This window comes from Mytilus californianus, unplaced genomic scaffold (assembly GCF_021869535.1).
Source record: "Mytilus californianus isolate M0D057914Y unplaced genomic scaffold, xbMytCali1.0.p SCAF_14, whole genome shotgun sequence".
NCBI classification, from domain to species: Eukaryota; Metazoa; Mollusca; class Bivalvia; order Mytilida; family Mytilidae; genus Mytilus; species Mytilus californianus.
In genome coordinates this window covers 36,799,620-36,827,493 of record NW_026262626.1, presented here as the reverse complement: position 1 = coordinate 36,827,493, position 27,874 = coordinate 36,799,620, and the positions used below count along the sequence as shown (strand labels likewise).

Here is a 27,874-nt window from a genome sequence, read left to right as displayed (position 1 = left end):
GGCTTGTTGAAATAACACATACTGTAGTAACACCAGAAAGATAAAGCTGTTACTAAAAATCTCCGATAACTCAGAAGAAAAATATAACTGATATGATATATACTATTAACCTTTATCGTGCATGACCTACATTGTTGATTATCCTTGATGCACCATCAGGTAAAGAAAAATAATATTTTATCAATTCGTAATAATACACGTAGAAAAAAGCAGTGATGTAAAAAAACATATAAACTTTACGTATTATTCTATATAAATGTGAGGCCAAAAATACCAAAGGGATTATCAAACTCATAAGTCATGTACACTGACAATGGCATGGCAAAAACGAAAAAAAACCGAAGGATCATCAACGGTATATAAAACACATTTTAAAAAAACAAACTAAACAATAACTGTGTAAAGGACAAAGGAAAAGATAGACAAACGGAAGATATCACGAACAATCGAGGTTATTCCTATAAAATTTAAACATAATGTTTGAAAGGGTAAAATACAATTTAGGGTAGTACACTCACATATCCCACGACCCCAAATTGTTAATGGCAAACAAGAATCTCAACAGTTTTCTAAGTTCAAAGACTCACAACGCCTTAAAAAGTCAACTTATAAAAAAATCTTATGGATATTCACATCTACATATTATACCCTTATATTTGCGAACTAATAGTATGTCTAAACTATCAACAAAGTTTAATGAAAATGTATTGGGTGGTTTCAGAGGAGCTGTGATGACTCACTGTTGCAGCAGTATTTTACGGTCAAAATTCAAACGGAGATATATAATTCCATGAAATAAATTGAATTATAAATTCTTTTCAGAATACACATCTGCATAAATTGTCCATAATATGTGTAAATTGAGTTGTGTGGTTTCAGAGGATTTTCGATAAAAAAAACTGTTGCACTTGTATATTTAGACCAAAATTTCTAAGTTGAACGCGGCATACAGTTTCATGATATTTTATTGTGTGGTTTCTGATGAGTTGTGATGACAAGATCAGAACTGGCGTATGGACGGACGAAAGGACAGACTGACAGACTGACAGACGGACGGAAGGGTAAACAAACCATATAACATAATGAACGTGTTCCCTGTGGTATAATTTGGTCTTCCCATTTATGTAACAATTTTATCTATGTACAATAAAACAATTTTCGTACCTGTCAAAATCTACTTTACATGCTGGTAAAGTTGTATCAGTTGGTGAATCGCTCTTCAATTTTGATGACAAATATTTTTTAATCTTATCAACGTTCAGTGGCATTTGATTTCTGTGAAACTTAGCCAGTGCCCTCACGATGACAGACTGATTCTCGTTTTCAGTACTGCATAAAACAATCAATCTGTACTTTGACTCTAAATTAATTTAAAATGTATAAGTAAAGTATGTTTTTGTTGTATGCAAAAACCTTAGGCATTAATCTAATATGGAACTAGAAAATAGCATATTGATTTATAAGAATTGTAAGGTTTATATTTTAATGAAGTTGAATTTGTTAAGCTTCAATCAGATCAATGTATTTGGTAAAACACATCAGAATATAGAAAAGGAAAAATGATTAATAATTTTTTTAATCGTTTTAATTATTTATTGGTATCATCGCCTAAAGGTCTATATAAAAATATAATTCCATATTTGCCTCAAAAAATATAAGAGAAGAATAATTTCACAAAATACAAAAGTATTATAAACCACATCCTATATCTGAGTTTTGTATGAATATGATGTACCTTTGAATTCCGCATCCTTCAGTAATCGCTGCAGAGTCTTTTCGGCTTTATCACTAATATCATAATCCAGACAGGCCGCGTTTACCAAACAGTATATCTTATTACTACAAGGATCTAATGTTCTTCTCCAAAATATTTCAACCTAGAATTTGATAGCCATGAAAAATCTTTTAACATAAGTTAAAATTATCATGATTTGCTTGCATCTCGTCAATTTTGTAGTTGCATACTGTTCTCAAAATTTAAATGTTGTAAGTAAAGTCTAAATTGACTATGAAAATTTCAATTTTCTTATCAAGAAGAAATATTGTTCTAGTATAAAGATAATTTGATATGACATTGCTATTTTCATAAATATATAATGTGTGTAGCTAAACAATAATATTCGATAAATATCCGTTGTTATCTCTTATTAATTGAGCATAGATATTTTTTCACCATTTCAACGGTTTTGAAAAAAATAACTTTGTTTTGCGACTTTCGTTTTACACCACTTTGTTAAAAATGATTTTGGGAGCCCTGAGGAAGCAACATTTGAAGTACTTATCATGTCCAATGTCATTAAAATCCATATTGATAATACGTTGTTAGCTTACTACATGCAAGAAACCATATGTTTTGTTATTACCTATGCCAACAAAAGTATACAAACAAATCGAAGACAAAAAAAGCATATCAAACGTCAAATCAAACCATGTACCAGTAAATGGAAATTAATTAACGAATGTAACAGAATGAAGTTAAAAAATGTTCGAAACACAATCACTTATGACTGTCATAACCTTTTTTTTTGGCAAATTCATGTATATGTAATCATAACTTAACCGTCGACAAAAATTATGGAAGGAATCAACTGACAGACGAAACAAATGTAAAAAAAATGAAAAACACAATCCTTGAATTCCCATTATAAAGAAACCAAATTTTATACACCCTTTTTGACAAAATAGAAAAAGACATAACATTGAACATTGGAGGCTCCTAGTTGTTTTCGAACAAAAAGATCCTGACAATCCAATAAATTAACAAAATCGTAATCAATTCATTTGAAATCTACTTGTGCAATATACAAGTTTTGGAAATTTAGTTTTCTACAGTTGTATTGTTTTTAGGTACATTGTGAACATATTCTTGGTATCTTCGAGTCATAAACCATGGAAGTATGTTAGGATGATGTAAACAACTACTAGTCATCATTGTTATATTGATTACATATACAACTCAGATTGTCGGCTTATCTTTAAAAACCACCGAAAAACAGTGAAACAATATAAGATATATAATATACGTATAAAAAGCAAGTCTTTATTTTGGACTTTATAAAACCGAAATAATAATATGTTGTTTTTCCTAGCCTGGAACTTATGTTGTTGGAATTCACTTACAGTTTGTAAAAAGCAGTTTTAATGCAAGCTCATGTTTACACTACTTAAATTAGACTTTGCCCAAATATTAAGTACCAAAACATATAAATGTATCAGGAAAAAGATAAAAAAAAGTTATAACTTTCAATCAATAGAATAAAAAGTTCCCTCTCATCCGTGTTAGCAGTTGAAGATTAAAGTAAATTATATCATACTCCAAGGTTAAATGCAGCAAGCAAAGATCTTCAACCTAAACATTAAAGCACATATTGTCCAATGTTTTCCTCATAGATGTTGCATTTTTATATTGTTTGGTTTTTTATTGTTCGATAACGTAAGTTTTACGTTATGATGAGTATAAGAAAACAACATGGACATTTTGTCATCATCATATCTTTTACGAAGTCTGAGCCATCGTTTATTGTTGTCTTGAATAACATAAGTTCATTTACTTTACCCGTTCAGAAAAAAATAACATAGTACATATGAGCCCATCTTCGTCACTCAAGACATAATTGATACCACACTTCTGTTTCGGGGTGTAATTGATATTTACATTGATATATCTAAAATTTATTTTTTCAATAACGCTTTAGTGGAATTATAATTATTTGTATACTCATATTTGTTGATTGTTTTATATAGATTTAGCAGTACGCTATAGACTGTTTGTTTGCCGTGTTTTTAAAATATATATTGTTAGTTCATATTTGCATCCCCGTCACATAAAAAAACACAAACAAACCATAAACGAATCAAACCAAAAAATCTCCCCTCTACAATCCAAAAAACACAAACAAAATTTAAGAAGAAAAATGACAGATGTTTAACCTACCATATCAAGCGTGGTATACGGTGTACATAACAAGACTTCGTCAGACTGTGGTAGTGGTGTCTTTTCCTGTTGACTGTATATAGTCAAAACGGTGTTATACATGTCACCTTCAATACAACATGCATTATAAATATAAGACGATAAGAATAACCAATGTGCCGGCTATCCATCAGAGTTCAAACGAAGTGGACGTACGCGTTTATAGGCAACCGGAAGACCTTTTACAATGAGAAAACCCCATACCGTATACTCGGTTATAAAAGGAACCATACGAATAAATGTGACACAATTCAAACAAAATAATCCACGGCCTAATTTATAACAAAACAATTGACGACAAACAAATACGACATGAATGAACCAACAACAACCACTACACTACAGCTCCTGTGTTAAACATGTGTACGTGCTCAACCTTCCATAACCCTGGGACAGTTGTGTAAAGGCACAACAAAAGAACAAATTTTAAACATCAGTAGCAATTGACTTAACACATAAAAGGCAAAAAAGTACATATCCAATAGATTTAGTTTAAAGACGATATATAAACTGAGAAACGCCAGACCCTATGCAATGCCAAAATAATAGTAAACAGTATTGACAGGATGTAGGAAAACGAGTTGTCATAACAGTAAATACATAGCAATATACTGTTATACCACTGTCCCAGGTTAGGGGGAGGTTTGGGATTCCAAGTCAGTAGCCTGTAATTGAGTGGTTGTCGTTTGTTTATGTGTTACATATTTGTTTTTTTTTTAATTTTTGGTACATACATTAGGCCGTTAGTTTTCTCGTTTTAATTGTTTTACGTTGTCATTTCGGGGCTATTTATAGCTGAATATGCGGTATGGGCTTTGCTCATTATTGAAAGCCGTACGGTGACCTATAGTTGTTAATTTCTGTGTCATTTGGTCTCTTGTGGAGAGTTGTCTCATTGGCAATCATACCACATCTTCTTTTTATATTAGTTATGTTTTAATTTTTCAAAATCAAAAGCAATGCTATTACCAATAAAAAAAATATTCAAAGATTTTACTACTGTATGAAATTGACATCAGAAAATGCTTGAAACAAGTCAGGAAAATGACAGTTGCAATCCGTTTATTTTATGAGTTTGAGCTTTTGATTTTGCCATTTGCTTAGGGACTTAGGGACTTTCCGTTTAGAAATTTTCTCGGAGTGTATTATTTTTTTATAACCTATTCAAAGAACATATTAATTGAATTAGACCGCATCTAAATGTATGAGTAAAAAAAATCACCGTAACAATAGACTATTTTCATTTTATAAACTTTCGAAGCCAAATTATATAATCGTTCGACAGGTTACCTAAAACATTCTGGTACTCGGTCAGGTACGAGCAACCAGAAGAAGTAAAATCCGTCATTTATTTATATCGGTGCATTTCGGAGGAAAGTTCACTGTTTTCTCATGATTTTCTCATGTATCGATAACTATGAACAGTTATTTTTCCAAAAAACATTTACCGATTGTAAGCTTGATTTTACTATTTTAAGTTGTTCTTTCTTGACCGAGTACCAGAATGTCCGACACAGACACAGACCAGGTAACATGTCGGAAAACTTAAAATTCCGGTGTCAAATGTCGGCAATATAAAGAAAGTCTTTTAGGATATGCTATCCCGGTTTCATAAGAACTTGAAATAAAAAGCCGAAAGGTTGGTCCATCAGATGAAGTACACATGAAAAAAAATCTTACCAATTTCTTCATGCATTACAGAAAAGGTAACTCTTGAATTCAGATGTACGCAATGGCAGAATGACTTGAATTTTTGGATTCGAAATTTTGAGTTAAAACGTGCAAAACAAGACTGTCAACTAATGTTCCACGTACCAGAATAAGAACAGCTGTATTTAGAGTTTTTGGCTCTATGCTTTTCAACTTCTCACTTTATTTGGCCTTTTTAACTTTTTTTATTCGAGCGTCACTGATAAGTCTTTTTTAGACCTTGTCAAATTTATTACATTCGACAGCTTATCTAAGTATAAAACTTACTTTCTTCGCAGATCAGCAAGTTTGGTTCTCCTATTTTGAAATATGAAGGCAATTCTCTGCAAACGTGGAAGGTTTCTACAAAATAAATTTAAAAAACAACTCAAGTAAATAAATATCTACATCATACTGCTCACACATTGATTGCTTAAAACTTTAATTGTATTTCATAGGAGGAGTATTTATTCATTGATTAATAAACATGTTATTTGATAATGTTGGCTACATATTCTTGGTGATGTTAACGCAAATGAGACAACAACCGAACAAACACCAAACCACAAATTTAAAAAAAAAAAAAATCATATATATGGCGTTATGAAATATTTCAGTTTTGAAGGAATATTGAAATATGTCGTATGATCTGACAATACCCCGATGTTTGTCTTTCCCGATTATATTAAAAACAGTCTGTGATCCTGCAATATGAACGATACAAATATATGTCTTTCTTTATTATCGAAATTATCATCCGATACGAGAAGTAAATGTATAAGTGACAGCTGCATTACCATTAAGACAATTTCCAATATTGGTGATTACTTCTGCAAACAGTATGATATAAAAAAAAAAAAAAAAAAAAAAAAAACAACCATTTAAAAAATCGGTTCAAATTTAACAGCACAAGACGTGTATTTCAAAATTTAATGTCTCTTCAGTGGTGCTCGAGGTTTTACTGTCTGAATATCTAAGAAAAACATGTACAAGCGTTGAAAAGCTAGTCAAACTAGAATACAAAAAAGGATTGAAACGTATAGCCAAATCAGGATAATGAAGCAGAGGTAAATTTATTCCTATTAAATTTATAATGATTTTTTTAAATTCTAACTAGCAGAAGTCGTTGCAACCATTCCATACAGAAATACAAAAGGAAAAATACTAATGAAATCAAGGCTATCATTATATTTAACATAAATGATTGAAAATTGTTGCATATTAGAACTAGAGGCTCTTAAGAGCCTGTGTCGCTCACCTTGGTCTATGTGTATATTAAACAAAGGACACACATTATAGACAAGAATAGAATTCATGACACTATTCTATGGTTTGGTGATGATGACTTGTTTGTAGATCTTACTTTACTAAACATTCTTTCTATTTACAATCATTCCTATATATAATGAATTTGGCCCAGTAGTTTCAGAGGAAAAGATTTTTGTAAACATTAACAAAAATTGATGAAAAATTGTGAAAAATTGACTTTAAATGGCAATTACTCTTTATGGGGTCAATTGACAATTTTGGTCATGTTGACTTATTTATAGATCTTACTTTGCTGAACAATTTTGCTGTTTACAGTTTATCTCTACCTATTATAATATTCAAGATAATAACCAACTACTTCAAAATTTCCTTAAAATTAGCAATTCATGGGCAGCAACCCAACAAGGGGTTGTCTGATGCATCTGATAGATCTTGACCTGATGAACATTTTTACCTATGTCAGATTTGCTCTAAATGCTTAAGTTTCAGAGATATAAGCCAAAAACTAAATTTTACCCCCATGTTCTATTTTTACCCATGGCTGCCATCTTGGTTAATGACCAGGATCATCAAATACATTTTTTAAACAAGATACCCTAAGAATGATTAAGGCCATGTTTCATTGAGTTTGGCATAGTTGTTTCAGAGGAGAAGATTTTGTAAAAGATAACATAAATTTCAGAAAAATTGTTAAAAATTTAAATTAAAGAGCAATAACTCTTTATGGGGTCAATTGACAACTTTGATCATGTCGACTTATTTGTAGATCATGCTTTGCTGAACAATTTAACTATGAACAGTTTATCTCTATCTATTATAATTTTCAAGATAATAACCAAAAACTTCAAAATTTCCTTAAAATTACCAATTCATGGGCAGCAACCCAACAAGGGGTTGTCTGATGCGTTTGAAAATTTTAGAGCAGGTAGCTCTTGACCTGAATAACATCTTACCCCGTGTCGGATTTGCTCTAAATGCTTTAGTTTCAAAGATATAAGCCAAAAACTGCATTTTCCCCCATGTTCTATTTTTTGCCATGGCGGCCATCTTGGTTAATTGGCGGGGTCATCGGATACATTTTTAAAACTAGATGCCCTATGGATGATTTAGGCCAAGTTTGCTTTTATTTGTCCCAGGAATTTCAGAGGAGAAGATTTTTGTAAAAGTTAACGGATGACGACGACGACGGACGACGACGACGACGACGGACGACGGATGCCAAGTGATGAGAAAAGCTCACTTGGCCTTTTAGGCCAGGTGAGCTAAAAAGGCAATTCAAGAGTTTTTGTTTATAAGAGATCGAGGTGAAAGATGAAGTGTGGAACTGTTTTAGCGTTACCATCGTCAAAATATAGATTGTACAAATGCAAGTCAATTGCCATGTCAGTGATGTTTATCAAATTATAACTGAATGCAAATAAAAAAGTGTATAAAGCAAATTAGTACTTATAACATATCCTTAAATGAAATTATGGTTGTTGACCCAATATCAAAAATCCTTGTACATAATTTCACATACTCAAAAAAAAAGATTAATTCATTAATTAAGTACCTGAAAAATTAAACAATCATGATATCCTTTCGATTCACTTTATACACGAATTCGTTTATCATTCAAAAGAATAGTATCAATCAGCACAGACAATCGAGATGAAGATCAAAATACAAAACAATAAAAAAAAGTACAGAAAATTGCATACTTTCAGTTGGTTGACCGTTATGAATTAACCGTTTCACAGATAATATCGAATATGTTCCTTGTGTCGTAACTACAATCCACTTCCCTTTTTACCACGAATGTGACCTACCGAATTAAGACTATTTACCGGGTATGTAATAACATGAGTAACACGACGGGTGCCACATGTGGGGCAGGATCTGCTTACCCTTCCGGAGGACCTGAGATCACCCGCAGTTTTTGGTGGGGTTCGTGTTGCTTAGTCTTTTGTTTTCTACGTTGTGTCTTGTGTACTATTATTTGTCTTTATTTTTTAGCCATGGCGTAGTCAGTTTATTTTCGATCTATGAGTTTGACTGTCCCTCTGGTATCTTTCGCCCCTCTTCAAAGTTAGCAGTATGCAGACAATTATTCAAAAAGTTTGGAAAGCCAAAGACTGTAATTGAAATGATATAAAAATTAATTGAAACGAAATATTTTGTAGGTACATGGACTGATATTCTTAATTTTGCATTAAAAAGCGCCATAAAGAAAGTTACATATTTTTTTGAAACTTATATAAAATTACCCTTTTCCGCTAGTCTCTTTAAAATCAGTCCAAGGTGTTCAACACTTAGATAGTCAGAAACGCTTGACGATATAGAACTAAGAAAGTTCTTCCATAATTTCTTGAGGGCTCTTTTGAGTTTTCTAAAGGCATTTTCTCTGCAACATTCAAATTTATTGTTATTTAATTTCAAACAAAATCACTGTTTAATAGAATTGCAGATATTATTATAATGTAAAGAATTCTGATGAATAGACAACCTGGAAAGTAAAAAATCGATTAGTTTTCTTGTTTAAAGGCTTTGTAACATGTTGAACTTGCAGTGAAACTAATTCATGGAACCACAAATGAAAATCAAATATATTCATTACACTTATACTATAAAAAATTGTTTCCTTTCTCCTGTATAAGATTTATTCGTAGAACAGATAGAAACCTCGAATATAGGTCGACATAAATTGTCAGGTTTTCTTATTTATCATTTTTAAAAAATTCAAGAAATGAGAACTGATCTAGTGACATGATTATGGATCCATATGCCTTTTGGATATTTTATTCCAGAAGATTAAATACGGAAACAAAAATGCTGATAACGAATTTTCATATACAATTATTTTATTTTGAAAACAAAACATTGAATTCTGATTGCATTAAATAAAAAGAAACAGTGCCGATTTAGTAGGCGCAACAAGTGTTTATAAAAAAAAAACACTATTGGGATTGATTTTTACGATATTATATTTTTTTTGTTTGATTAATGCCACTTTCAACACTATTGGCTATATGTCGTCGCAGTCAGTGTTAATTGATGGAGGACGCTAAACATGCTAAAGCCGGAGAGAATAACCAACTGTCGGCAGGTTAACTGCTTATACATTGAATTCATTATTATCCATGGGATACCAATTTTTAGTGGTATGCATGGATACAGGTGAACCACGATTTTCACTGTTTAACAAATTAAATTTTCCTTAAGGCTTCCATGCAGACGTCCGAAAATCCACGAAAATGCAAGTTTTCTTTAAACTCTAAACATTGGTACCCACAAAAATGTATGAGTGCACAGTAACTTTTTTCCATCATGTATTTATTTTAGTATAGATGTACGGTGTATAATATTAACTATTTGTAATATGTTCTTTTTTGTTCATAAAAGCGGGAAGGTTACAATATTACATATGTTCAATAAAAAAGCAATACGCTTAGTATATGATTCATGACTTGAACAAAGTGAATGTTGGCTTTTATAAACTATTGATGACATAATTAGACAGACTAATCTAAACTTACTCCCCAAGGCCAAGTTCAGAAACAAGGTTTCTTGTCAAAGATGCCATTGACTGTTCTGTATCTGTCCAACCGGAAAAGGCTGCTTCTTTTTCTTCTTCTTCAACAAAGTTTTCGTCATGATCATAGCACCAGTCAATTGCTAAAAAATTATTATATTAGAAGTAAATTACATTTATCAAATGTTTATTGTCATTGTTTATTTTTTTTTTCTACAATTTCAAATTTGCAACTGAAAATTAGTATTTATTAATTTGTTATCAATGTAAAAAAGTATTAATATTATTATTAAACCTACATGTTATAAAGTGTTCTGTAATTCAAAAATGTTCTGTAAGTTTGTCCGTTCAGACATTTTGAAATTCTTAGAAACTCAGGCTTCAACTCCCTCAGGCAAAGTTGACCTTATTTGGATTTGGCTATATTTTAAGGTACTTGGTTGTTATACTCTTCAACTGTAACGGTACTTATATCCTCGCTTTGTAATATTCGGCTTTGAGCGTTCCTGGTGAAAAGTGCTTCGGACGCGTGAAATTTATAACGTGTTGTTTTCATTTTTTTCTTGCATTTATTGACAGCAATCTACCTAAAGGTGAACAAAATAAAATGAAAGATATTTTTGCTAGCTTTTTACAAGATTAATCTTGTTAACGTATTATCCAAATATATGATGGTTTTTGTTATCCCCTTTTTGTATTAATTTCATAGTACAAAAATATGATAAAGATAGTTATTATAATTCAAAGGTTTCCTAGAGAGTCGAAATATCAAATAGATGTTGGTATTGACCAATAATACTGTTGCGTTTCTTAATTAGAAATAAACAACCAAACACCTCATCAAACTTATAAATTAACTTTAATTTTTGTCATAACATATTCATAAGGTGAAAAGTAGATAATTGAATATTATTCATAAATATATTTTTGGAATATGGAAGTCCATAATAAATAAAACTCAGAAAACAAATTTCATTCAGATGATTATTATAGGTGTACGTATTATAAGAGAATGTCTCTGGGAAACGAGATGTTTGTTTTTGCTGTTATTTTCAGTAACTTAGGCCGATACTTTGTGTCTAACTCGTTTTGTAAGTTTTTGTGTGGTTTTTGTTAATCAGATTAGTTAAACATTTTCAATTGATTTTTATAGTTGATCTTATGTTGTGCTGTTACACGATTGTCATATGTGACTGCCAGCATACATGTTTAGTCCTGTCTCATTTTTTTAAACCCGTGTCAAGGCCTATAAATTAGTGGTTTTCATTGCTTTCTGTCTATCGAATTCATTTTTCGCTAAATTTTTGTACATACAAGTTAGTTTTCTTATTCGAAATTTGTTTTTTTGTCATATCGACGTATTATATTGCTAAATATAGTTTCAATATGCTATGGATGTAAGTATCTGTTTTTTTTAAACATAAAACAAAACATGCGTTGCATGACCACACACGTAAGATATTATATACATACCATCTTCAATGTTATCAGACTCTTTCCAAGCCTCTTTTGCCAGGGAAAGTGAAAAACCATCTTTCATTATTTTTTTAATGTTTTCATCTATTTCTTCATTCCGGCCGGGTTCACTATCAATGTCTTGTTCAACGTCCCTTTTGGATTCCATAGAAGTGACATCCTGTTTTGCAGTTGCCATTGAACTGATTAACTCCTCTCTGGAGCAATTCTTCTTAACAGCAGAAAGCAAAGGATAAATGAGGGGGGATGGTTCTTTGTCGGTACCAACTTTTACTAACTGTTGTTGCAATATTACAATCTGGTCAATAGTGAAATAATTTAACAATGGGTTTTCTTCTCGTTTGTTATTAATATATTGAAGCCATTCTTTATGACAATTCTCTAAGACTTTGGCAATTTTTGGAATGAGGAAACTGACATCCTCTTTCGTGCTATCTGTTCTGCCTTTAATGGTATGCATATCTTTTCCATATCCAAAGTTCAAAAAAGCACAAACAGGTCTTTCTATGTCGCAAAAGAATGTCGCATGCCAAAAGTTAAATAGAACACAGCCATCAGTCACTAGTTTTATGTAGATGTTTCCCAATCTCACCACTGAATCTAAAATCTTTACAAAATAGTAATTATGTTATTTTTTTCAAAAAATGTGAGAATTCCTATGCCAATTAACATCATTTTTAAAGAGACTTTTTATGTAAGCATCAAACGATAGGGAATATTGATGGCACTCATATTTTCAGATCTAAGTTATATTTGTTATGTATGTTGGACTTAACATTATAAGATGAAAATATATAAATTGAAACAAAATGTATGTTGTTGATATGGTTACACACAGTCACATAACTCGAAAACTTTAAAATTAGTATTTTAGTGATTCGATAATCATGTTTTATTGATTCGTGAACTCCTGGTTTACCTCTGTACAGGTAAATAATATTTTATATGAATTTTATTGAGATATAACACAAATACAACAAGATACTTTTTTCAGACCTAAAATAGTTAATTTATTTTAAGGTTATATAAAAACAAGGTTTAAAAACTACTTTGAAAATTTGATTCATAATAAGATGAAAGAAATTGATAAAACAACCTCATTTTTGCGATTTGGCCTGCAAACTTTGTTATCATCCAAAGCAAATCAAGACATTCAATACTTTAATGGTAAAAAATTTAGAACGAGTTAATTTTCTGAAATTGGTTTACAAAAATTTGAACAAAAATCATTATTATAACCTTAAATTTGAAACTTTAACTTTTAAACACCATTGACTGTATTTAGCTACAAGAGTACATTTCCTGTATACTACATCACCTATGACGCAATTGGTGAAAATGTTTTTTTTTTTAAACTGAAAAGATTGGAAATATGAATATTTGTTTTCACCAAATTTTCCTAGCGTTATCGCAGTCAAATAAATTCCAGGTATTAGGACCAAAATCATGAGTTAGTAAATCAACTCCTTTAAACACAATAAAAAAATTCAGGATATTTCCTAAAGTAAATGTCAAGTTCATAAAATATGAGCTTACTATGATATTGTTTTGTATTATTGCAGCCATTTCAATGTTATAACAATGAAGCAGTTTTGTTAAACGTTCCTACACAAAACGATACTTCTCAAAATTTGTGATTTTTGAACAAGAAATATGTTTTTCGAAAATTAATGGGTCAATTTTCATTACAAAATAGTAATAAGCACATTTTGATTTTTATTTCATTCATATTTTGAGAATTTTAACCTATGTATTATATGTTTGAGATAATACGCAAAAACACTGAAATCAGTCACAAATCGTCATTTAGGGAAATTATCCATTATGAAGTAAATTTATGGTTTCTGTCTATAAGATTTTCGTATGTTTTTAATAGCGGTTCCGTTTTGCCCTGAACAGTTACTACCTTTCGAATAAAGTTGTTGAGATTAAAACATGAACACATGATGATAGTTAGCCCCAAATCGTCATTCAAAGGAAAACCTCAAAAATAAAGTATGTAAACTGGTTCCCGTCCGACTACAACACTTTGTTCGAGTGTAGCGTAATACAAGCAAATTCCAGTTAGTATGTAAAATAGAAAATATGAAACAGAGTGCGGTAGGCGCAGGCAATAATCGACTTCCGTAAGTTCTTGTCAATGGTATCGGAAACATGCCGCTGATAGCGTCATTTTCCAAAAACGGGTATTGTAATAATTTTGGAGTAAACAGAAAGTAGATAGATCTTGACATTCGTATCAATTTTACCTAGTCAGATCTTCTCTACCTATTAATTGTTTCAAGATATAAGGCAATTTATGCAATTCACCCTTATGTTCTATTTTTATGTTTTTACTCATTATCTGCATATCAGGTAACTCTTGTTGTGCACATTTTAGCATATTATTTGTCATAAAAAAACTCTGTTGGTATTGCTGAAGTTAAATAGCAGTCATTCGCCAAGTAGCAAGTGTTTCAGTATGATCAGATTTATAAAATTACATTTACCTTGCATATTTCTAGTTCCAAATCTTTGCATTTTTCATATTAAGATTGTAACTCCTTAAACAAAGTTGTTTGACGTAATTTGGAGCTCTATTCAATTCCTCATAGTTTGTGTGATGTTAAACGCTTAAAACTTTGTTTTTCAAAATGTTAGTCACAAACAGACGTGATGATGATGTTTGCACTGAAAGCATTGCATTAGTGAGTGGTTTCTTCAAACAAAATACACAAAGTTCAAAGCGGTTTCAAACAAACAATTATAAGACATACTTTAGTTCTTTAAAAACACCCTTGCTTATTCAACATACCAGCATAAATCTATCTACTTCATCTTTGCCCTTTTCTGCTTTTCCAGCTACCAACATCAGTCTTGATTGAAGATCAAGAAGCTGTTCATACTTGTAGTATATTTCTTTTATATCATCTGTGTCTTCTGTTTCGCTGCTTCCTTCGTGTATTACACTTAATGCTAATACATCTTTCAACGCCTTAAACAACAGGTAAAAACAAACTATTCATAACTTCATAAGATATGGTAAAACTATGTTTAAGTGCATTTATTTTGTCATAGTTTATTTCAAAAGATCGTGTTATAGCACTACTGTATGAAGTCTATTTCAAAGTACAAGTGCTATAACCATAGTGTACGACGTCAATATAACATATTAACTGGAACAACAATATCCACTTTTAACTAGCCTTAACTAATTGGAAGAAATCTTTGATACGAATTATTTATCAAAGTTTTCACTGTGTCTGTGTTTTCCTTGTTTATCAAAAGGGGAGGCTTAATTTCAACCCTGCAATATGTACATGTGACTGATAACAGGCAATGTTTAATTATTTTGTTTTCAGTTTTTGGAATTAAGTTTTGATACAGATTTTTTACCGTGTACGTTAAATCTATTTACAACATCTCGGATATAGCTTTGCAGCTTCGCAAATTGATTTCCATTGTTGTTATGCTTCATAAGCGTTGAACTAACATCTTGTGTTATAAGCACAATTTCAGAGCCAAAATATTTTTTGAAGTGAAAAAAAAATAATTCCTGAGTTTTGATAAGCTTCCCAGGAATTATTAATACTACTGTCCATGGTTGATTACCTTGTCATATACGCTCGATCTCTGCAAAATAATCTTATGTCTAATAGACTCTAAAATATTCATCTTTTTATTATATTCCTTGTCCGGAAGTGTCAAAATTCCGTCTATTAGTAAGTATTAAGAGAATGCAACAAAAATACTTGCCGGTTTTTGAAGAGAAATATTTTCCCTGGAATTTCCAACTTCATATGTTCCACTTGCATTAATGGCCTCTGTCTGTGAAAGTGAGCTAACTTCGACTGAGCCATGAGATTGTTTAACCGATTTTAGCCAGTCAAGTTGTTGGTGAGTGTCTCTCTGTAAAACAAAATCTTTGTATATGGCGTCTTTATTTTAAACTAAGTTAGTTTTACTTTAGTTTTAATATCAAACTTATGGTTAAGGTCTATATATTATCTTCTTATCTATTCCTTCTTCTATATCTGCGTGTAAGTATAGTGGGTTTCACAAAAGGTTAATGAAGTCCTGAAATGGTTTTAGAATGTATCAACAACCCTTACCATGCATCTGTTTATCCATTTAATTCCACTATTTGGCTTTCAAGTTTTTAGGTTAGAGCGTTCTTGTCGAGAAAAAGAATTTCAGACGAACAAAATCTATATTCATATATTTTACATATACATGTTACTTTCGTTTGAAGTTCTGCTGCGTCAAAAACACGTACTGTTTTTAGCGTAGATTTGTAAAATTATTTTGAGACAGTAAACTTACGAGTGACCGATCTTAAAACAAAACACAGTTATCACAATCTATTTGAAAATTAGCAGACCTTCAATCAAAGACTTTTTTTTATTAATTTAAAACTTAGTTGCAAGAGGGACTAAATAAAATGCATATGGTATCAATTGTAGTCCTCTTCTTGGCTATTGAGGGGTACTGGGTGTACAAAAAACACCTAACAAATTGGTAATGACTTACAACATCATAACTGAATGATTGTTAACAAACGAACACAAAAAGCCGTCCTACAGATTGAATGTAAAGAGAAAAAAACTAACAATAATGATAAACAGCTTGTCTAAGAGAGGCGTTGGAATTCGCTTCCAAAAATTCTATTTCAATTGATGTCCTTATAGAATACTCAAATTTTAAAATACTAATATTGACAAGTTACCAGCTTTTGCGGAAGCTTTGGGTCTGTCTCGAGTTCTTTCCATACGCTTTCGCACATTTCAATGAAATGTAAATCATTACAATTAGGATCCAAATTGAATATAAGTGGTGCATATCCCGTTGTTGCTGCATGGAGAAACTGAACTCTGTCAACTTCAATATCTGTTTCACCTGCTGACATGCTAGCGAGCTCTACAAACACCTTCAGCTCTTTTAAACCAGCTACAATTAAACATGCATTCCATATACGTAAGAGGATATTATTTCAGTTAAGATAATGGACCAAACAATAGGATGAATAACTGTTGGTAGTGATCGTTTTCAAGTTATAAACAAAAATATGTATCTATTTGACACATATTGATGTATACAATCAAAAACCTTAATTGGCTTTCGGAAACAATCGAACAAAGAAATAACAATGTTTGATACTGTTTTTTTTTGTTTTTTTTTTAATCCTTCATACTTTATGTACACAATGTGCTTAACATAGACGATTTGCGTTAAAATAACTGGCGGACAACATTGACAAAATATTATAGCTATGGTATACAGATAAACACATTTCCCCCTAAACATAGCGTTATTACAAGTTATGCAACTGATGCGGTTTATTCGGTTTTGATCATTGAATTGTTGCAATTATTTTTAAACTTTTAGTCTGGCTTGTATTAAACAAATAGCTCACTGTATACGTAAAATTAATGCACGGGGTTACTTTTGGCAATTCTGTCATAAATGATTATCAAAGTAAATTTTTATAAGCAATAAAAGCTGGATTTATTGTGAAACTACCTACAATAGGGGATGCGAACTTAAAATACAGGATACAGCCGACACAAATAGTTCTGCCTCATATATTGACTGACACCTAGAAATTGATAACGAGTGTATGTTGAGATAAAAAAATACGACAAAAGAGACGATTTCAGTTTCCCAATTGTGAACTTTCCATTTCCAAGTAGCAACATTTAAGCAGCACCTACATACGAAGTATATATCTCTCAGATGATACAATATTCCAGAGCGTGTATACCTATCATGAATTTCTTTGATAGAGGGTTGCTGCTCACAGGAAAGCTATAAAACCAACTTTTTTACAGACACCAAAATGGGTTGTTTGATCGTAATGGATATCTGTGTCACAGATGACGACGGATATGTTCCAATAATCGTAACCACAATCTCCTCATCTTTTTTCTCAAATGTGACCTTCTGAATAAGACTTAATACTGAATTTGAAAAAAAAGCAACACGAAAGGAACTACATGTGGATCGTGATCTGCTTATCCTTCCTGAGTACCTGCTATCACCATAAGTTTTGTTTAAATGGGGTTCGTGCTGATGTTGCTTTAGTTTGAAATGTTGTTCTTTTTTGCTTTTAAATTTAACAATGTCTGTGTTGTTTATACCCTTTGAATATCCCCATGTTATCTTTCGCCTCTCTTTTAATACAGTACTGTAAAATATCCCCGGAAAAATTTCCCCTAGTGCTCTTCAACTTCGTACTTTAGCCTTATTTTTTTATTCGAACGTTACTGATGAGTCATTTGAAAACGAAACGCATGGAAAACGTTCAAAATTATGTGCTTATTGTCTTTGATAAGTTTGTTTACCATGCGTTTTGCAAATTTAACACCGGCGTGTAAAGTTGCATTTTGATCACGGAATTAACAACCAGTAAAATGTTCATGTTTACAGTTATTTTCTTATTTTCCTATAGATTTCCCAATATAAAAGTCAGGTACATACTTGTCATTGAATCCTTTAACCAATCAACAAGCGGTTGACATTTACAAAAAACTGTAAGACAGTCAACCTTTTTATCGTCAATTCCCCTCAGAATGGAGCATGTTTTCACAAGACTAACATCAAACTTTTTCATCTCCACATCATCTCCTTTAGTCTGAAAAAGTGACAATCTGGATACAGATTATTTTTCTTCAAAATTTCGAAGTTTTATACTGATCTCTTTAGTGCATTTTTCAGAAAGTTGTAATCATAACATTACATTTTGTATGAAATTGTATTGATTCTTTTTTAATTCAACTCATTGCATAGATTCACTAACATAAATATATTAAATGGTCTTTCTGCTATTTAATGATGTAATGAACTGAAAGTGCAAGAACAAACGAATCAACAAATACAGTTTTTGAATTGGCATCAGTTAAAATAATCATTTTTTGATATAGTACCATTTTAAATTTACCTGTACCTGTGTTTTCTAAGGAAGCAATAATAAAATAAAGGAATGATAGCGTCTGAAACTTTCAATTAGAACTTACAATCTTAATTATCTGTGTTATATGACTGAAATCGCCCTCCAATCCATATTTTCCAACAATGTTCATAATTGCATTAGCGCCCTTCAAACATGTGTAAACCGTTTGAAAATTGTGAAATTGATCAAAACGTGATTTTATCCAACCACAGTCTGTGCTGTCTCTGGTAAAACTAACGAGCTCTTTTGCTAATTTGTCTGAATTATTACACTCCTCGCTGTAAAAATATTCTTCAAAATCAACAAAACATAAGTCGCCATTTCTTAACTTCTCACACAAAGACGTCCATTGTTCCCGTGTTTCCGGCCAAACTTCTGTCAGAATTTCATTGACTTTCAGCTTACGTCCTTTCGATACTTTTGTGTTTCGTCCGTTTTTGATCCAGATTTGCTTGAAAGCATAGGCCTTTGTATGTTGTAAAACTAATGGTATGGCATTTAGCTCCTCTTCAGATAAGTTGAATGCAATTATGATAGGTTTGTAAGTTTGAACACTTTGAATGCCTTCAAACGAAAATTGTTTGTCTGTTATCCCTGCAGTCTCTGTAGCATTGAATTTTGGAAACTGAACTTTGCAGACATCCTTTATCCGAACTACACTGTCATCTTGAAATTTATCTTGATTAAGATTAGTGAATTGCCGAAGACGTCTTTCTAAGTCGTCAACATCACCTTAAATTATAACAATTCCTATATCTGAATTGCACATTAAGTGTCGGGTAATTCAAATCAAAACCCTGTTTGAACATGTTGAAGGTTGCGAAAATTCCTTTAGCGTATTCTTGAAAATGGAATGTTTAATTTAATTTCAGTAATATTTATTTGCGTAATTCTCTGTCCGTAATGTTGTACTGTATTCATGTCATGTAATGGTGTCGTTTTAGTGTTATAATTAACATTGCAATAAAAGTGCGAGGTTTGGATAGCCACAAAACCAGGTTCAACCCACCATTTTTTCTTATAATGTCCTGTACCAAGTCAGGAAAATGGCCATTGTTATATTATAGTTCGTTTCCGTGTGTGTTGCATTTTAGTGTTGTCTTTCTGTTGCGTCGTTGTTCTCCTCTTATATTTGAAGTGTTTCCCTCAGTTTTAGTTTGTAACCCGGATTTGATTTTTTTTCTCAATCTATTTATGAATTTGGAATAGCGGTATACTACTGTTGCCTTTATCTATTAACAAATCAGAAATAAGTCCCATTCAGTAGGTATTGTGTTTTCATTTTTTACTAAATTTTTCAAAAATCTACCCCAAAAAAATCCTTTTAGTCATTTTTTTTTATTGCACTGAAGATATTTTAATGCAGTAATATAGTAAAGTTCGGGTCAGAGTCATTACGTAATTGAGGAAAAATACGTTGTGACCTATTTTGATATACAAGATAACCTCTGCTGCATCAATGTTGTATGCTTGCCCTAGCCCATCAGTGTCAATTTAGGAAACTGCATGAATGTGATTCATTTCTGTAAATAACATAACCAAAAAGATGGTTGTTTGAAAAAATATGTGAATGGTTATTAACGAATGATTATTTATTTCTTCTCATTATATGGCAAATATCAGCAACAGAAACATATGAACTTTGATGAGCTAAATTTAAAATAACTATAATAATGGCATGGGTTCGCATTGACCAAAATAGAAAGTTCACAAAACTAGCTCTTTACAATGTTTTTTTTTTTAATTTATACCTTCAACCTTTTTGCATTCATAGACAAAATCTTTTACGACAATCATGGTTTCCCTAAAGGCAGAGAGCTCTTTGTCTCTTATCTGTAAAGTCGTCAAAATAACGGCAGCTTCGTTCCTATGTAACTCTTGTACAATTGACTGGAACCGATCATTTCCAGATAATAAAGTATCAAGATAATCTATAGTGATGCTACCATCTACCAGTGCTTTGCACGCCTCATTCAACGTGTTGACGAATATCTTCATATGACGTAAACATGTATCTTGAAGTGAACTTGAATATTCCACATTCCCTGATAAAGAAAACAATGATGTAGTTATCAAGTATTCTTAAAAGTGTTTGTAGACAAACGCATCTGATGTAACAGATAATAAGCCTGGTATCTGTGGAGAGTTTTCACATACACTGAGTCGGTGTCACTGGTAGTGGACGATTCGTCTATGAAGTTATCACCAGCCCGATCGTTATCAATTTTTTGTAAACGCAATATCTTTTATATAGTCATTTTATGTGAATTTTCGGGTTATGCATTTATATTTTCAATTATTCAAAACAATATGCTTTTTCTTCTCATGCCATACGTGGCCTTAGTCATACACGGTAAAACCTTTCTCTATTTAGGCATACGATGCTCATTGAATGCACGTTTGATTTGACATACTAATTATGGTATTTGAGCGCCACTGATGAGTATCATGTACAAGACACTCGTGTCTTGAATAACACATTATTAGCCTGGTTATACTTTTGATGAGTTTCTACATGTTAAGTTTGTCGAAATTTATCAGCATCAAGGGTTCCAAGCGGTAAACTATAAGTCCGTCCTCCGAAAGTTTTACGGACGCAGTCATAATTTGGTTGACTGTTATGGAATACCTGTGTCACATACGACTGCAAAAAAAAATTCTTTTGTCGTAACCACAATCTTGTCCTCATCCAAACGATTTTGACATTACCGGAAACTATTTTATTGCCGGGTTGTTATTTTCTTGATCAATACCACGGATGCCACACGTAAAGCAGGTATTGATGAATGCTCCTGATCACACGAATTGAACAATGAATTTTGGTTGGTTTCCTGTATTTTAGTCTATAGTTTTCTTTGTGAGGTTTTGTTACTGTTATTTGTACTTTCGATTTTTTTATATTTATTAACGTTATTGTCAGTTTTTTTATGTAAATAACGATTTTGAATGCTCGCTTAGTATATTCTCTCTTTTTGGTCAAACTCACAATGTTACACTAATGTATAAACTATATTTCATTTTCTTTCTCTGAAAATTAACTTCTATAGAAGACTTAAAATCATAAGGCAGAAAACTCTACTGTCAAGTTCCAAACAAAATTACGAGGGGTTTGTTTGCGTTAAATCTGCGGTCAACTTATATGTAAAGTTAGTTCGGAAAAGTATCCCATTTGCGTCAATTTGCCGTTTTAGGAAAATCTGAATAAAGATAAAGAAAACAACGCGAATCAAAACATCGCAAATAGGTTCTGCATTGTATATTGCGTTTTAAATTCTATTTACAGCAAAATTGTATCTATTGACCTAAATTAACAGGTCTTGAAAAATCTTTAAATCGAGGACTGTGATTAACTATGATGCCAATAAAAGGTTACGTCACGAATCGTCAATACATTTTCAATGTCGTCTGCTTGTATTTGAATAGCCCTGATAATTTTATTTTTTTGGAAAGTCATATCGAAGCAAAACTCACGGCTGAACTCGCAGATTAAAACAAACGTATAGCAGAATTAAGAAGACTTGAAAGGCGTCGAAACAAACCATCTGTATGGAAATACACACAACACCATGACTTAAACAAGAAGACACGCATATTGTAAATAGCAAAAAAAAGATGTCAAATAAGCATAATGAATCTTATGATACACATTCCCAAGTCCCCTTTAAGGCAATACACTCGTCAAAAGATTTTATTCCTTCATGATGAAAGACGGAAACTAACAAGTCAGAAAAGTGTTAATAGATCTTTACGAAAATGATATTAAAAACTACATTTCTATTTATATATGTTCTGGAGCTGTATATTTGACGGTCGGGGATGTAGCTCATGTTGTTTTAGAACACCTTAACATTGTCCAAGCAAAAGCGTCGTTAATTCATACTTCAAATCTTACAACAGTGGAGCGAATATTGTCAGACTTCACCGAAATCTTTTTTAATGCATCAATTCTTTTTAAAGTTATTTTTTATACAAATAATACATATCGTTACTTTAAAAATATCAATATTCAATTATCATCCTATCAAAATTTAAAAATAAATCTTTTTATTTGTTTTGATTGACTTAATAACAGTTAATTTTGATACTTACTGTACATTTTGGCAAACACCAAAAAAGGTGGCCATTTCAAAGCATGCTCAAGATAAGCTTTCTTGTTCTTTTTCAGTTTCTCTTCATCTATGTTTCTTTCAAAGACATGCGACATAAGGGATCCATAATGTCTTAAGCTTCTGCCTTCCAAGTAATGTTGATTTGTTGATAGATAGTTGACACATTTATCTACTGCCTATCAATTAAGAAACACAAATTATCTATCCATTCCATTGTTTGGTTTTTTTTAGAAATGCTTTCAAAATAAATTTAGGTTATTTTGTTTTGCTCCGAATTTGTATAACTAAAATGGCCTCCATTTTACAATGATTTTCATTATTATATTTATTATCATATTTATTTCATGTTTGAATACTCGAAGAACATGCGATTGTGAAATGTATCACAGCTTGTCGTTAATGCTTTTGATACATGCATATCACTTCAATGTCAAACATACATTTTGCAATTAATCATTTAAAAAGGACATATAATGACAAAATGTATTTCCTTCTAATCAACATAAAATTAATTGTAAGTAGAACTGAACCGATGTGTTCTGTTTATTTAAAAGTTGCTGAATATTCTTTGAATATACAAAAAATTAAAGAATCTGTTATGCAGGAATATAATAAATCTCCCTTTTGTCCTGGCACATACTTATATTTTCGGAGAGTCTTTTTTCTGAACTATATAGTATAATTTAATTTCTTTATAACTGATTTAACATTTACATCGCAAGCATCTATTGTTGAAATGATGTAGTTTGATAAAAATTATTATCATTTTTTTAATGGTGTAAGTTCAGTCGACGCATCCGGTTTCGATCTTTTTCATGTTTATGCTTATATCCTACGTTTTTGTTATAACCTTGTTTTATTTTTCCTAATGCATTGACGAGATTTGAACATCGGTATACTACTTTTGCTTATACTTTTATACTATTTTAATATGACAGTAATTCAGAAAAATGTCAAAATTGTATGCCCTTATCAAAATAAGGAGATGAGGTATGATTGCCAATATGACAAAGTTCAAGTAAAGTGGATTTAAGCAATTATAGGCAATCGTACGGCCTTCAACAATGAGAGAACTTCACTTTCTTTGAAATGATATAGAATGCATCCAGCTGAAAATTATATTTCACACAGAAAGTATTAACATTTTTGTTTGGGTTGCCATATTTGCTGGCACACAACATACGTAAGGCGACGCTTCTACATTTTTTTGCATTTAGCGACATATTTCGAGAATAAAGCTTGTTTTGATATTTGACAAATATATATAAACTGACACAATACAGCAATGCCATTGTTTATATGTATTTGAGCCTTCCTTCTTAAGTTTAAAACATGTGAAGTAAGAAGGTATCATACATTTTCATTTCCATTTAATCATAAAGGACAAATTAGCCCATGGTTTTACCTCTCCGTTGTTATCTAAAAATCTAGATACATACCTCAAGCGCACACATACTTAAAATTTCCTGTAATCCTGGTTCAAATGTATCTACGTCATTGCAGTAAATGTCTATGATCTCTGTTGTTTGTTTTTCAGTTTTCTACAAAATTGTTTGATGAATACACATAAGTTTATTTTACACAATAATAATATTAATAGAAATTTGTTTTGTCATTTTTACTTATTTTTGTTTGTTTGGTTTTTTTTAATGTTCTATATCAAGGATTTTTAAATCTATGTTTAAAAATATTACGGTTTAGAAGTTTTTCAGAAATACGAATGAATGAATGAATTATAAATATATCAGGATTTGCAGCAATTTATGATATTGAAAATTTATCGGAGCTTTTCAAGGCATTTTATTTAAAATTGGACAAGCTAAAACTCCTCCTCGTTTTGAATGAGTATGAATTCATAAAAGAATGACGAATATTTAGGCCAAGGTCGTACTAAAGTTATCATGGTCAACTAAATATATATATTTAACCAATTTGATGACAATGAGTTCAAAATCTTTAGGATTGATGCAATAACTGCATTTATCGAAGCTAGTTAACCTATTACTTATATGATAATGAAACTGGCTATTTCTATGACCAATGAACCTGAATAGGGTCAAGGTAATAAAAACCTTGAAAAACAATTATATAGACCTAATAGTGAATCTGTAAACACATTGTGTGAGGTAGAGCCTTCCAACTGACTGGAATGTTTTCAATTTTTTTACGTACTTGTGAATCCAGACTGATTACGACGACTCAAGTGTTTTTGATAAAGGAAGAGTAGTTCATGTGACTGCTATGAAACATATGCATCTTGCACTGGCAAAACATTTAACCTTTTACCAAAACGTCTTGAGTCAGTAATTGATAAAATCACTGAACAATGAAAATATATAATAATAATACAAAAACATCAAATATAGCCGTTCTGTAACTAATAAGACTTTTGAAACTAACCTATATACAGACGTACAAGAGTTATATGATATAGATAAGCAGTGAAAATGAACTCGGGGTCATGTTAATCATGTCAGGATTATATTTACACCTTACAATGATTCTACAAAACAAGGCCATTTTTAATTATCCATAAATGAATAAAAGCATATTGACGAAAGTAAAATTTCACCAGTGTACCATGAACATAAGTTCAACATGCGGTGAACCTTAGCGGTAAACCTTATCAATGAGTGACCTTTTACATAAAAATTTAGGAAAGATCCTATAGACAAAGAGTTTTTAATTTTTAACTAATAGTTATAGAAGAACTGATCAAATGCAACTTAAGTTGAACCATGCAAATCAGAAATAATGCTCTATCGGACATTGGTGAGTTTCAAGAGGCTCAGATAAATCTTCAGTTATCAATTACTGTCTTGTGTCATGTTGACAGTGACAAAAACACAACAGAATATTCACCACGAAAGCTGTATTTTGTCCCATATAGTAAAATCAGGAAAACATATTAATTATACGGACAAGGTAGAAAAGTAGAATATAGGTAATATTGTTTACTTTTATTATAATGACATCGTACATTTGACATGTTATTAAAAATTCTACAGAACAGGAACATGAACTGGAACGTGCTGGAGCTTTATTACTTTTCTCTGTAAAATGAAATTAAAAATGTAGAAGGGTGTCTATAACTTATTATGTTTGTAATAACATACGCAGCGATTAAACCATCCAACGACATTTTTGTTTAAACTTACCCACTCCTTGAGACACTCCTTCAAACTACTTTGCAAGCATTTCTTATAATCAGTTCGAACGTCGCCCTCCGGGATTCTGATTTTGAAGGCATCATTCCATAGCTGCATCGAAAAATGAAAGGGAAATCAAATTCATTTCAAATATCCAGTTGACATATAACTTATGAATAATTTAGATTTTCACCTAAACAAATATCCGCTTGAAATTACTTTCGACTTTTCATGTTAGTCCAGTGTCGCAAGGTACATTATTATTCTGGACAATAATTAGTACAATATTCAATCAAGTGTGTATGTTCTGTCGAAAAAGCTGCTAAAATATGAAGACAGAAAAGAGGAAATGCCTGGTCAGAAATTAATTATAAGCACATCAGACTAAGTAATGTTGCAAAGGTTCTTTCACATGAAAAAATCACATCAATCTCCCCAAAAAAAAAAAACAGATGACAGCCGACTCACGAGTCGATCACAAAAGAACAGCTCTTATGTAATTATCAATAAACTATACCTTTTCTGCGTTGAAAATAAATCAGGTATCTAAGGATTGGTGCTGTAAATTATGATACAAATTCCTACACGCAACTGATAAAACCTGAAGCAAATGTTCATTGCCTTTATTGGTGTCAAAATACTGCTGTTGAAATTATTTTTTTACTATTAGCACAAAATTATTCAAACTATTGCTATGGAAACAGCTCTACCTATCAACAAGGTGTTTAATGGTATTAAAAACCTTAAATTTTTTCTACTTAAAATAAAACAAAAATGACAAACTGTTTAGGAAACGTATACTAGATCTTACAATTTATAATGTTCAAATTGAGTAGGAGACTTTGGAAAGGATGAATGCAAGCAAGGAAGCTGGGTTACCATGGCAACCAAATTATCAAATATTTTCATGTTGGAATATGTAAAAAAAAAAAATTGAGTTTTCAAACTTTATTATCTACCTGGACCAATATGACATTATTAATTTCTTTGAACATACTATTGTAGCTGACTCTTGTCTAAAACATATCAAAAATAGAAATGTGTAGCCTATAGATATAAGACGATGTGGTACGAGTGCCAATGAAGTAAATTATTGTAGGTGAAAGTACGGCCTTCAACACGAAGCCTTGGCAAGCTATAAAGGGCCCCAAAAATGACTAGTGTAAAACCATTCAAACACAAAAACCAACGGTCTAGTCTATATAAAAAACGAGAAACACTTATGAACCACATCAACAAACGACAACCACTGAACATCAGGTTTAGTACAGAATTTTCAAAACTGGAGGCTCGAAGAAGCCTGTGTCGCTCACCTGCATTTTCAGTAATTGCCTTTTCTTTTGGAAAACCATCATTAAAGGACAATAACACTATGAAAAGTAAATTGACAATTTCAGTCATGTTGATGTTTTGTAGATCTTGTCCTGCTGATCATGTTTTTCCTTTTTAAAGTTTCATTTGTATTGATATACTTTTCAAGATAGTAGATAAAAACAAATGTTAAAAATCATAACTCTAATCACGAATCTATTGAAGATTTCAGCCATGATGACTTATTTTTAGATCTTGTATAGTTGATCATTTTGGCCCTTTAAAGTGTCCATCTATATGTTACATTTTTTAAGATATTAGACACAAACGCAAAAAAAATGTAAAAATCGTTATTAAAAAGCACGGAGTCGTCTGAGGATTTCAGCCATGTTGGCTTATTTGCAGATCTTACCTTGCTGATCACTTTTCCTAATTAGATATTCTAAAATCTATTATAGC

The 27,874-nt window shown here is 31.5% G+C and overlaps 1 protein-coding gene across 10 annotated transcripts in view; it reads right to left on the bottom strand.

Moving 5' to 3' along the window:
• LOC127724635 (E3 ubiquitin-protein ligase rnf213-alpha-like) overlaps window positions 1–27,874 on the bottom strand; it is a 1,011,139-nt gene that overhangs the window by 109,690 nt on the left and 873,575 nt on the right. For all 10 annotated transcript variants that reach the window (XM_052231639.1, XM_052231642.1, XM_052231640.1 and 7 more), the window contains 16 exons: window positions 26,114–26,215; window positions 24,395–24,496; window positions 22,936–23,131; window positions 20,598–20,891; window positions 18,911–19,578; window positions 18,375–18,528; window positions 16,624–16,844; window positions 15,654–15,806; window positions 14,713–14,892; window positions 11,916–12,525; window positions 10,447–10,585; window positions 9,178–9,314; window positions 5,951–6,025; window positions 3,935–4,041; window positions 1,736–1,877; window positions 1,165–1,360 (listed from right to left, as the gene is read on the bottom strand). In XM_052231639.1, the coding sequence (XP_052087599.1) occupies window positions 1,165–1,360; window positions 1,736–1,877; window positions 3,935–4,041; window positions 5,951–6,025; window positions 9,178–9,314; window positions 10,447–10,585; window positions 11,916–12,525; window positions 14,713–14,892; window positions 15,654–15,806; window positions 16,624–16,844; window positions 18,375–18,528; window positions 18,911–19,578; window positions 20,598–20,891; window positions 22,936–23,131; window positions 24,395–24,496; window positions 26,114–26,215 (3,476 nt within the window). The remainder of the gene's footprint in view (window positions 1–1,164; window positions 1,361–1,735; window positions 1,878–3,934; window positions 4,042–5,950; window positions 6,026–9,177; window positions 9,315–10,446; window positions 10,586–11,915; window positions 12,526–14,712; window positions 14,893–15,653; window positions 15,807–16,623; window positions 16,845–18,374; window positions 18,529–18,910; window positions 19,579–20,597; window positions 20,892–22,935; window positions 23,132–24,394; window positions 24,497–26,113; window positions 26,216–27,874) is intronic.